Source organism: Hyaloscypha bicolor, assembly GCF_002865645.1.
Source record: "Hyaloscypha bicolor E unplaced genomic scaffold K444scaffold_53, whole genome shotgun sequence".
NCBI classification, from domain to species: domain Eukaryota; kingdom Fungi; phylum Ascomycota; class Leotiomycetes; order Helotiales; family Hyaloscyphaceae; genus Hyaloscypha; species Hyaloscypha bicolor.
The window spans coordinates 1,976,092-1,989,995 of NW_020194555.1; the positions used below are offsets into that span (position 1 = coordinate 1,976,092).

The window sequence follows — 13,904 nt, forward strand, 5'->3', positions numbered from 1 at the left end:
CTATTACTTTAATACTATTAAGTAGCTAAATAGCTATAATATTATAAATCGCCTTATAAGCTACTTTATACTAGCTAAGTTATAAGCTTTCTATATTCTAATATTCTTATAATCTATCTTATTATTATATTATAACCATTTCTTATAATATAATAATATCTTATAATAATATAGTCTGGTCTTCTATCTAGCTATACTATAAGTAAATAATATATAGGCAGCTTCTTATAAATTTCTTTATACTATAATATATTTCGTATTTATTTAATTATATAGATTTGAGTTAATTTAAAATAAAAAGATTATATAGAATTCTAATAGAATATTACTTATATTTATTAAAGATATATTAATTAGATTATAATAGCTAAAATACTAATAAAAAATATCTATAATATATGAGGTTATCTAAAGCCTTTAAATAAATAAATAAAATTAATATCCGAAAATATATAACTTCTTTTTTCCTTTAACTACTTCTGCCTTCTTATCTAGCTTTTTATAGTCTTATTAATAATTGAGAAAAAATATTAAGATTAGTTAATTATAGTAGATAGTAAAATAAAAATAGTAATTATAGAAGAATAATAGGTATCTTCTAATATAAGAATATAGAATTCAAGGTCTTAGATACTAGTAGCTATAGTAAATCTTTATATATATAAAGAGTAGTATTAATACTAAGATATTTTTAATTATAGATATATTAAAAAAGGAAAGAGAATAATATATTAGAAATATATAATAGACTATAGAAAGTATTTCTATTCTTAAAAATAATATAAAATAGCTATATAAGTTCTGGTTTCTTTTTATTTATTATCTTTCTATAATCTAGTTTCTATAGCTAATAATAAATAGAAAATTTCTTAAATACTTTCAAATATTTCTATATATTTAAAATAGTTATTTTAGCCTTTAAACTATATATTTATATACTAATTACTTTATATTTCAAAAAAGTAATAAGCTACTATAATTAGTATTTTTAATAAGCTCTAGTATATTAGTTTAAATAATATAAAACTTAATATACTATAATTAGTAATAACTAATAACTATAAAAATAATAATCTTAAAATTCGAAATAAGTTCTAAAATCGAGATATTTAATTAATAATAATTATAACTAATTTTAGATATCTAAAAGTAAGAAATAGTATAATTACTAATTATAATAATAATAATAATAATTTCGATCTTTCCTCTATTAAATAACTATTATATACTATATTATAGAAAGAGAGTTTTATAATAAAGAACTAGTTTTTAAATAATATAATATTCGAAATTAGAAATAGAATTTCAAATAAGAAAGATAGCTCTTTTAATAATAATAGGTTAGTACTAGATAATAATCCAAGTAATATTTCAGGTAAATATAATTTTTATTTTCTATTATAGAAACAGATAAATAGTTTTTCTAATATAATATAGGAAATCTAATTATATTACTAGATAATAATAACTTAAAAGCCTCTAAAGCTAAAGTTAATAATAGTAGTCTTTATACTAAAAGTATAATAGTAAATAAGAATCTTTTTAATAGTCTAGAAACTATTATTTATTTAATAATTCCGGTATCTTCTAATTCTAATATATAATATAATATTAATAACTTATTTAAAATAGTAAAATATTTATAGTATTCTAAATCTAATTCTTTAATATTTAATTCTATATACTATTATATATCTTCTATTTCTAGTATTTTAAATAAACTATTATATAATTATACTAGTATAATAAATTAATATATAGCCTATATTAAATCTAAGGCTATATTATTCCCTTCTACTTATTTTTATAATTACTCTTCTAATTATCTTTCTATAGTTTAAAATATAATAGACAAGTATAAGCTAGTATATTCTATACTAAATTCCGATATTTTTAATAAAAAGGAAAGATAGTAATAAGAAAAAGAGAAATAGAATAATTGAATCTATAATAATAATAATAAAAATAATAAGCAAATATAGTAGGAAATAAAAGAAAATATAATAGTAATACTAATATCTGAAAAAGTTAATAATATTTATTTATTTAATAAGAATAAAAGCTTAAAGCTAGCTATTTATAATTTATTTCTAGAATCAAGTTAGGATAAATTAGAGAGCTATAATAGTAATTATAGTAATAATAAGCTTAATAGTAATCCCGTATTAATTAATATAAATAGGAAACCATATCTTACTAAATAGAAATAATTATTCTTATCTAATAACCCAATATATAAGAAATACAAATACTATCTTAAATAGAGATCTAATTTCTAATATAGATTATATATTAAACTTTATTAGTACTTTTCGAAATTATATTTCTTTCTTAATTATAGTTTAAGAGTTATTATAGTATCTAGTACTAAGAAATAATTACTTTTACTAGTACTTTTTTTTTTTTTTTTTTTTTTTTTTTTTTTTTTCCTTTTAATGTGCTTTATTAGTTTAGAACTATATAGCACGGCTAGCTAGCTAGCGTGTGTCTTAGTAGCTAATATACAGGCCCAAAATCCAATATAGGTGTAATAAATAGTTGGGGATATATCCCGGAAATAGTAATAGTAAGGAAATAAATAAAATAAATATAAATCGAGTTTCCTTCCTTATTCCCTAAATCTTCTTTATTTCTTAAATTCCCTTTATCTCTAAATCTCCTTTTTTCTCTATTCTTTTTCTACTATTTCTACTTCCTTTCTTTGGTTAGTATGCCATTTCCTTATATATATACTAGTTTCTTTTAAGAATATTAGTATGTTTACTATTCCGATTTCCGTATATAGAAGTAGCCGTAAATTAAAAGCACTAGCCTCTAAGCTTTCTTTAAATTAACTAAATAGTCTATTTCGCTCTTCTTTATATAGCGTATAATATAAAAGAAGGTGCTTTGTATTCTTAGTCTTCCCGTATTTGTATTTATTATTAGATACTATATTTAGCCTATATAAATAGGACTTTAAATATCCATGGCCTAGCTTTAATTAGAAGAAGGCACTAGCTAGGGGCCTAAGTATTCCTAAAAGTAGGTTTATCTTTTTGGATACTTTCCACGGATATATATTACTATATAATTCTAGCTGGGTTTTTGGTTTAGTATAAGATTCTAGAAGTAGTCTATACTCTAGTTTCTTAACTTTATTAATTTCAACTCCTAAGAAAGTAAAGGAGGTTTTTACTAATTCAGGGTTTAATATAGTAATAGTAGTACCTATTTTGGCTAGTTTGTCTGCTTCTTTGTTCCCTACTATATCTATATGCCCTGGAACCCAGATTAGTTCTATATTAGCCCCTTTAGCTTTAAGGGCCTTAGTAGCTAATATAGCTCTAATCTGTTAGCTTTGGCCTGGTTTATTAGAAGGAGTTTTTAATTATAGTAAACTAGCTTAGTTATCTATATAGATATTAAAAAGCTCTCCTTTCTTTACTATACTACTAGCGTATTTAATAGCCATAGTAATGCCTTCTAGTTCTCTATTATAGACTATAGTACTAGCTCCTATATTTCGGCTTTCTTTATATTTAGCTATAACCGGAATATAAGAAGTTTCATAATTATAGACTGCGAGCCCTAGGCCTATTCCCGTTCCTTTTTCAGTTTAAGATCTATTTATATATATAGATAGTACGGAGCTATTATTATATAAAGTCTTTAAGTAGAGATTATGTAATATAGTAGTCTCTTCCTTTGGCTATCTGGATATAGTAATTTTATAAGGTATTTCTTTGTCCCAAGGGATAAAGTAAAAGTGCCTTATAGTCTCTAAATCTTTAGGGTCTATAAGGTCTCTTATAGAATTAACTATAATTTCAATTTGAGACATTTTAGTCATGTGATCTTGCTTTAGATCGGTATTTAGATTATAAATAGAATTTATATCTGATTCTATTTCTTCTAAATCCCTAGATCTTTGGAAGGACTTCTCGAACTTTAGTCTAATAGGGTGTTTTAGACTTAATTTCAGGATACGGAAGGCATATTAATGACGACTATAGTTTAGCCTTATAATAGGTAGAACTAAAGCTGATTCGACCTCTATAGGGATAATAGGAGCAGTTTTAAAGACTCCTAAGGCTTTCCTTAGGGCTAGGTTCTGAATGGCTTATAAAGGCCGAATTTGAGCTTTGCTTTCTGTCTTCTACTATAGTATAGAACTATAGTCTATTATACTAGTAATATAGGCTAAATATAGCTGTCTAATTATAAAAGGAGATAAACCGCGCGATATATTCATAAGTCTCTGTACCCTATAAAAGGCTTGTTTTGCTTTAGAAGCCCTATAGGCTATATGTTCCTTAAATCTGAGATTTTCGTCGAAATACATTCCTAGCCATTTAACTACTTTACTAGGAAAAACTAGGTTCCTATTTAAAAGAGTTAAATTAGGCTTATTTTTGGAATTATTAAAATGAATTAGATCTGTTTTATCTAAATTAAAGCTAATAGTATTTTTTTTCTCTAGTTCGAAAATATCCTTTACTTCCCGCTCTAAGGTCTTAATATTCTTTTTTAGACTTTTAGAAGCAGTAGTAAGGAATATATTATCTAAATAGAAGTAGGGATTAATATTAATATTTCTAGACTTAAATAAATCTCGGATATAAATCAAGAATAGTATAGGTAATATAGGGCTATCTTATGAAATGCTAGTAAGTATAGACTTAAATACTTTAATATTATTATTAAAAGCTAGTTATAGTACCCGGTTATCTAGGAATAATAATACCCATAGAATAAGGCTAGTAAGTAGTAATAAACTAATTATAATCTGTAATAGCCTATTCTTGGACACGTGATTAAAGGCACCTTTAATATCTAGAAAGAGAGTACTAGTTTTCAGCTTATAGGACTTATTAGTTTCTACTTTATTTTATAATAGTAAAGCAGTATTAATAGCTGACTTGTGGAGCCTATTACCTATTTGGGAAGAGTATAATAGGTTACTAGTCTCGGCTAAATAGCTAAGTCGCCTAGCTAGTATTCTTTCAGAAACCTTCCCTAAGTAATTAAGTAAAGAAATAACTCGATATGCCTTAGGTAGGGAATAGTTTGGTTTTCCTAATTTCTTTAAAATAAAGCTAGTAGCTTGTTTCTAGACTTTAGGATAGTATTTCTTATTAATAAATAAGAAATATAGCCTATAAAAAATGTTTGGAGTAGCTCTATAGGCGTGAATTATAATCTCTTGAGTAATTAAGTCTGGTCCCGGGGTTTTCCCCTTTATCTTAGAAATACATGCTTATTCTAGCTCTATTTTAGATAAAATAGGCCAGTCCTACTTTAAACTAGGCCTATAGTTTATTAGACTAATAGGCTTAGTATTTGGAGGTAGTAAGAAAAGCTCAGTTCTAAAGATATTATACTTCTCTTAGAAAGTTAATTTTAGCTTATTTAAACTATTACTATCTAAGATACTAGGAATAGGTTAATATATAGTATCTTTAGTATATTTCATAGCTTTAAAAATCGACTGGGAGTCTTTATTCTCTAAGAACTTATTCTAGTATACTTGTTTAGTACTTTTAATAGAATTAAAATAGGTATTTCTAGTATTTTAGAGTTCTTATTTATAGAGAGTATACCCTAAAGCTTTAAACTTACGGCTATAATATAGTATTAATTTACATAAGGTTTTTAAGTCTTTATTTTACTAGGATTTGAAATACGGACTAGTAATAGATTTTGGAATACTATTACTAGCTGCTTTTACTATTCTATTTATAAAATCTTCTACTAATAGATCTAGTTCTTGATTTCCAGGTATACTACTAAGTAAAAAGGGCATATTTTCAAGGCTATTAATAAGGTAGCTTGTAAATTTAGCCTAGTCTGCTTTCTTAGTATTAAATCTAACTGGATTAGAACTAGAAATATAAGATGATTTACTAATAGTAAATAGGACCCTAAAGTAATTAGAACCTAAGTCTGGGAGTACTTGCTAGTCTTTAATCTTAGTTATAATTCTACTAGTAGTAAAACTTAAGTCTAATATAGAAAAAATAGATATATATAGTCTATAGAAGGTATCTTCCCTTATTTTATTTAATAGCTTTAAAGAGTAATTCTCTATTAAGCTAATTAAATAAATAGTATAAGTGCTTTAAGGTTTAAGGAAGTCTTACTAAGAATAATATATATTAAAATCGCCTAATAATAGAGTACTATTATAGAGAGTATTAGGTAAAATATCCTCTCTTAGTATAGTTAATAAACTATTAGGGTCTTCTGAATAAACTATATTATAGAGATTAATTAGCTGCATTTTTAGTATACCTAGACTTAAGTCTATAATTAAGTAATCGGGATTACTTAGTGAGTTTTGGGCTAGACTAGCTTGTAATTCACGAGCTACGTAAAATAGAGTTCTAGGCCTTAAGATACCGTAATTCGGGAGTATTTAGAAATAGCTAGGGTATATAATAGAATAATATTCCCGATTACTATTCCCTGCTATTATCTAGGGTTCCTGGATTACTAGGACTTTAATATCCAGTTCTATAGCTATTTATAAGACATTCTTAGTAATAGAACTACTATAATTTATATTAATTTATAGTACTTTAATATAACTACTTATTAATAGTAATAATAGGGGTAGTAGTTTGTTTTATTACTAAGTAGACCTCATATAGCTTAGAACTAGCTAAGTGAGTAGTACTTAAGTAATTAGAGTATTTAGTAATTAAGTAAGGGTATTTTTTGCCTTTCTTTTTATAAATAGGGCAAAAATAGTTCTTAGTTATATAACTCTCTCTATATAATAAATACTTAGGGTTCTTTTTGTAAATAGAATCTAAGTGCCCGTATCTTATATATTTTAAATACTATATAATACTAGAAGTAGTATGGTATTTTATTACTTTAGCAGAAATCCCGGCTATAAGGAGTCTATTTTTAATAGCTCTATTAGCTTAGTTCTCGGTTAGAAATACTACTACTACTAAGCCGGCTCTTTATAGGCCTGAGTCTCTCTTTTCCTTAGAAATAGCCTAGTAAGGTTAGCTAATAGGCTCTAGTCCCTTATTAAAGGTCTTGATTTCTTCTAGGACTAAGTTTATTCCTTCGGGTATATTAAACTCACGAATACAATATTATTTTTTCCGGTTTTTTTTACTTCCCTTACTTTCACACCCACACTTCACCCACCTTCAGAACTCACTCAATACACCTCAGCCCTTTGGCCCCAGGCTCTAGAACCTACTATAAGTAGAGCTAGAACAGGCTAAATGGCCCCCCCTGACCCCCCGGGCTCTAGCCCCCCTCCCATCGACTTTCAAGAGCTCGGAGAGCTTCCAGAGGGCCCTAGCGAGGAACTAGAGCTACCCACTAGCTCCCCACTAGCCCGGTTTAGCCAGGGAGCTCAATTCGCATTCAATTTAGCTATAAATCTAATCTTTTTAGACGAACTCGCAGCCCCTTTTCCTTAGCCTAATTTAGCTAGTGCGGCTCGACTAAGCCGCCTCCAGAACGGGCTAAAGCGTGGCCCTAGCGCGAGTAATATTAATAGTAATATTAATAAGGAATACTAAAACCACGGAAACTACTACTAATACCAAAATCAAGCTTCGAATAAAGCTAAATTACTAATTCATTAAGCCCGGGACTTAATAGTCAAAGCTATTACTATTACCCCGTCATATGACTAGTAATCTCGACTACTAGATTTAGTAGAAATCTTTAGGGAATACACAGAATTTGGCCGTATCCGCTATACTAGTACTTTACTAGCTTTACAGGTAGCGAACCTCAAAAATGCCACTAAACGGATCGAAATTTAGTCAAGAACTCAAGCCAAGCTAGCTACTTAAGTTAAAACTACCTCCGAAAAGCCTACTTGGGCTAAAATCGCTACTCAAGAACCACAAATATACTCGGAATTATACTCGGAAAAGGACTAGACTTTAGTATTATATACTAAGTCTAAAAATCAGGGAGGAAAAGGCCCTAGTATACTTACTAGTAGCGGTAGTACTCGTGGCACTAATAAACCACCCAGTGCACGTGATACTAGTGGTTCTGGTGCTCGTAATACCAGATCTATAGCCCTCTCTAGGAAATGCACCTTCCTACTAGCTTATATAGAGCAGGCTAGCTCGTTCTCTGCTATTTTAACTCGCAATTCGCTTAATACTGCTTTCTGCTCTAAGGGAATTAAGGGACTAGTAATCTTTATAGTTTCTCTTTTCTCAAAGAGTAATATTATAGTTAATACTACTCCCGAATTTAACTCTAACTTTCTGGTTCAAAATTAAGCTATTATAAAAGGGGTACTTCCCTTAGTTATAAGCGTATAAAAAGAAGAATCTTAGTATAAAGTTATTATTCACGGTTTACCTATTCGTGAGTTTAATATACCCGAAGAAATAAACTTAGTTCTAGAAGAAATCAAGACCTTTAATAAGGGACTAGAGCCTATTAGCCAGCCCTATTAGGCTACTTCTAAGGAGAAAAGAGACTCAGGCCTCTAGCAAGCCGGTTTAGTAGTAGTGGTATTCCCTACCGAGATTTAAGCTAATAGAGCTATTAAAAATAGACTTCTTATAGCCGGGATCTCTGCTAAAGTAATAAAATACTATACTATTTCTAGTACTATATAGTATACTAGGTATGCAGGATACGGGCACTTAGATTCTATTTGCAAAAAGGAACCTAAGTGCTTACTATATAGTAAGGGTCACGTGACTGAGAACTATTTTTACTTTATCTATAAGAAGAAGAGTAAAAAATGCCCCCACATAACTACTAAATACTCTAATTACTTAAGTACTACTCACTTAGCTAGTTCTAAGCTATGTGAGGTTTACTTAGTAATTAAAAAAGCTATTACTACTATAATTCCTACTATTACTATTAATGAGTAGCTATATTAAAGTACTATAAGTTAATGTGAATTGTAATAGCTTTACTACTAAAAACGTCTTATAAATAGCTATAGAACTAGATATTAAAGTCCTAGTAATCCAGGAGCCTTGGGTAATAGCAGGGAATAATAATCGGGAATATTGTTTTATTATATACTCTAGCTATTTCCAAATACTCCCGAATTACGGTACCCTGAGGCCTAGAACCCTATTTTATATAGCTCGCGAACTGCAAGCTAGTCTAGCCTCAAACTCACTAAGTGATTTTAATTACTTAATTATAGACTTAAGTCTAGGTATACTAAAAATATAGCTAATTAATTTCTATAATATAATTTACTCAGAAAATCCTAATAGTATATTAACTATATTAAGAAAGAATATCTTACCTATTACTCTCTATAATAGCTCTCTATTACTAGGTAATTTTAATATATATTATTCTTGGTGGGATTTCCTTAAACCTTAAAGTAGTTATATAGTTCATTTAATTAGCTATATAAAGAACCATTTTTTAAGGCTATTAAATAAACCAGGGGAAGATATCTTCTATAGACCTAATATGTCTATTTCTTCCGTATTAGACTTAAGTTTTACTACTAGTGAAATAGTAACTAAGATTAAAGACTGGCAAGTACTATTAGACTTAGGTTCCAATTACTTCGGGGTTCTATTTACTATTAGTAAGTCGACTTATAGCTCTAGTTCTAATCCAGTTAGATTTAATACTAAGAAAGCGGACTGGGCTAAATTTATAAGCTATCTTATTAATAGCCTTGAGAATATGCCCTTTTCACTTACTAGTATACCTGGAAACCATGAACTAGACCTATTAGCAGAAGACTTTACTAATAGAATAGTGAAAGCAGCTAGTAATAGTATTCCAAAATCTACTACTAGTCTATATTCTAAACCCTAGTGAAATAAGGACTTAAAGACCTTATATAAATTAATACTATACTATAGCCGTAAGTCTAAAGCTTTAGGGTATACTCTTTATAAATAAGAACTCTAAAATGTAAAAAATACCTATTTTAATACTATTAAGAGTACTAAGCTAGCATACTGGAATAAGTTCTTAGAGAATAAAGACCCCTAGTCGATTTTTAAAGCTATGAAATATACTAAAGATACTATATATTAACCTATTTCTAGTATCTTAGATAATAGTTCAAATAAGCTAAAATCGACTTTCCAAGAGAAATATAATATCTTTAGAACTATGCTTTTCCTATTACTTCCTATTACTAAGCCTACTAGTTTAATAAACTATAGGTCTAGCTCAAAGTAGGACTAGCTTATTTTGTCTAAAATAGAGCTAGAATAAGCCTGTATTTCTAAGGTAAAGGAGAAAACCCCTGGACCAGACTTAGTTACTTAAGAGATTATAGTTCATACTTATAGAGCTTCTCTAGATATCTTTTATAGGCTATACTCCTTATTTATTAATAAGGAATATTACCCTAAAGTCTGGAAACAAGCTACTGGCTTTATTCTAAAGAAATCAGGGAAACTAAACTATTTCCTACCCAAAGTATATCGAGTTATTTCCCTACTTAATTACTTAGGGAAGGTTTCTGAGAGAATACTAGCTAGGTGACTTAGCTATTTAGCCGAGACTAGTAACCTATTATATTATTCCCAAATAGGAGATAGGCTCTATAAGTCAGCTATTAATACTGCTTTACTATTACAAAATAAAGTAGAATTAAATAAGTCCTATAAGCTAAAAACTAGTACTCTCTTCCTAGATATTAAAGGCGCCTTTAATCACGTATCCAAGAATAGGCTATTATAGATTATAATTAGTTTATTACTACTTACTAGCCTTATTCTATAGGTATTATTATTCCTAGACAACCGAGTATTATGACTAGCTTTTAATAATAGTATTGAAGTATTTAGGTCTATACTTACTAGTATTTCACAAGGTAGCCCTATATTTCCTATACTATTTCTTATCTATATCCGAGACTTATTTAAGTTAGTAAATATTAAATTCAGATCCTATTTAGATAATATATTCCTTACTACTACTTCTAAAAGTCTAAAGAAAAATATTAAGACTCTAGAAAAAGAAGTAAAGAATATAGTCAATTTAGGGAAAAAGAATACTATTAGCTTTAATATAGATAAAATAGAGCTTATTTATTTTAATAATTCCAAAAATAAGCCTAGTCTAAAACTACCTAATAGGGAACTAGTTTCCCCTAGTAAAGTAGTTAAATGACTAGGGATCTATTTTAATGAAAATCTCAGATTTAAGGAATATATAGCCTATAGGGCTTCCAAAGCAAAACAAGCCTTTTATAGGGTATAAAGACTTATGAATATATCGCATGGCTTATCCCCTTTTATAATTAGATAGCTATATTTAGCCTGTATTACTAGTATAATAGACTATGGTTCTATATTATAGTAAAAGACTGAAAGTAAAGCTCAAATTCGGCCTTTACAGGCGATTTAAAACCTAGCCCTAAGGAAAACCCTAGGAGTATTCAAAACTGCTCCTATTATTCCTATAAAAGTCAAATTAGCTTTAGTTCTACCTATTATAAGGCTAAATCATAGTCGACGTTAATATGCCTTCTATATCCTTAAACTAAGTTTAAAATACCCTATTAGACTAGAGTTCGAGAAGTCCTTCTAAAGATCCCGTAATTTAGAACTAGTAGAATCTAATATAGACTCTATTTATAGTCTAAATACTAATCTAAAGCGAAATCGCATGGCCAAAAAGTCTCAAGTAAAAACTATAATAGACTTTATTAGTAATCTAATAGACCCTAAAGACCTAGAGACTATAAGACACTTTTATTTTGCCCTTTAGGACAGAGAAGTGCCTTATAAAATCACTATATTAAAAGAGCCAAAGAAAGAGACTACTATATTATATAACTTCTATCTAAAGACTTTATATAATAATAGCTCTATACTATCTATATATATAGATAAATCTCAAACTAAAAAAGGACTTAGAATAGGCCTAGAACTCATAGTCTATAGTCACGAAACCCCTTATATTCCGGTTATAGCTAAATATAGAGAAAGCCAGAATATAGGAGCTAGTACTATAGTCTATAATAGAGAACTAGAAGGCATTACTAGGGCTATTAAGTACACTAGTAGTAAAGCAAAAAAAAAAAAGCTTTTTAATATCTTTATAAATAACCAAGCTAGTTTACTAAGATTAAAAACTCCTTCTAATAAGCCAGGACAAAGTTAATAGATTAGAGCTATACTAGCTACTAAGGCCCTTAAAGCTAAAGAAGCTAATATAGAACTAATCTGGGTTCCAGGGCATATAGATATAATAGGGAATAAAGAAGCAGACGAACTAGCTAAGCTAGGTACTACTTCTCCTATATTAGAACCTGAATTAGTAAAAACCTTCTTTGCTTTCCTAGGGATTAAAATTAATAAAGTTAAGAAACTAGAGTATAGACTATTTTTAGAATCTTATACTAAACCAAAAACCCAGCTAGAATTATATAGTAATATATATCCGTAGAAAGTATCTAGAAAGATAAACCTATCTTTAGGAACTTTTAGGCCCCTAGCTAGTACCTTCTTCTAGCTAAAGCTAGGCCACGGATATTTAAAGTCTTATTTATATAGGCTAAATATAATATCTAATAATAAATACAAATGCGGAAAGACTAAGAATATAAAGCACCTCCTTTTATATTATATACTATATAGGGAGGAATAACTTAGACTATTTAGTCTATTTAAAGGGAGCTTGGAAGCTAGTGCTTTTAACCTACGATTACTATTATATACGGAAATTGGGATATTAAATATACTAGTATTCTTAAAAGAAACTAGTATATATACAAGAAAATGGTATATTGAGCGAAGCGTGGAAATAGAAGAAGTGGAAGAAGTAGAAGAAGTAGAAGAAGTGAAAGAAGTAGAAGAAGTAGAAGAAGTGGAAGAAGTAGAAGAAGTGAAAGAAGTGGAAATAAGGGAGAAAATAGGGGAGGAAATAGGGGAGGAAATAGGAGAGGAAATAGGGGAGGAAATAGGAGAAGGGAAATAGGGGAAAAGGGAAAAGGGAAATAGGGAATAGGGGAGAAATTATGATTTATACTTATTTTTTCTTTATTTCCTTAAGTTTTTATTTCAGGGATATGTCCCTAACTATTTACTACCTATATTGGAATTTGGGCCTGGTAATATAAGCTACTGAGACTCACGCTAGCTTAGCTAGCCGTACTATATACGTTCTAAACTAATAAAGCACGTTAAAAGGAAAAAAAAAAAAAAAAAAAAAAAAAAAACTCACGAATAGGTATACCATAAATAATAACTTTATACCAAGGTTCTCCTTTTTATATCTTTTTAACTAAGGGAAGTACTCCCTTTATAATTACTTCGTTTTAAACCAAAAAATCAGAGTTAAACTCAGAGGTAGTATTTACTATAATATTACTCTTTAAGAAAAGAGAGACTATAGAGATTACTAATTCCTTGATTCCCTTTAAATAGAAAGCAGTATTAAGCAAATTGCGAACAGAAATAGCTAAAAAAGAACTAGCCTGCTCTATATGAGCTAGTAGGAAGGTGCATTTCCTAGAGAGGGCCATGGATTTAGTATTACGTATGCTATTTGAGCTAGTATTACGAGCACTAGAACCACTAGTAGTACGAGTACCTGGTTTACTAGTGGTACGAGTACTATTTCCACTAGTATTACGAGTACTAGGGCCTTTGTTTCCTCCCTGATTTTTGGACTTAGTATATAATACTATAGTCCATTCCTTTTCCGGGTATATAGGTTCTTGGTTAGTAATATTAGCCCAAGTAGACTTTGCAGGTGTAGTTTTTGCTTGAGTTTTAGCTTAGAGCTCAATTCGTTTAGTAGCATTTTCGAGGTTTGCTACTTGGGAGGCTAGTAAAGTACTAGTATATTAAATACGCCTAAATTCAGTATACTCTCGGAAGATTTCTACTAAATCTAGTAGGCGGGATTACTGGTCATGTGATGTGGTAATTGCAATAGCCTTGACTATTAAGTCCCGGGCTTGGCGAATTAGTAGT

At 28.9% G+C, this 13,904-nt stretch overlaps 1 protein-coding gene across 1 annotated transcript; it reads right to left on the minus strand.

The window, feature by feature from the left end:
• Window positions 1-13,243: 13,243 nt before the first annotated feature.
• K444DRAFT_717339 (uncharacterized protein) lies at window positions 13,244-13,450 on the minus strand (the record flags this gene model as incomplete). The annotated part of the gene is made up of 1 exon (XM_024888403.1): window positions 13,244-13,450. The coding sequence occupies one exon, from the start codon at window positions 13,448-13,450 to the stop codon at window positions 13,244-13,246; it is 207 nt and encodes a 68-aa protein (XP_024739463.1).
• Window positions 13,451-13,904: the final 454 nt, after the last annotated feature.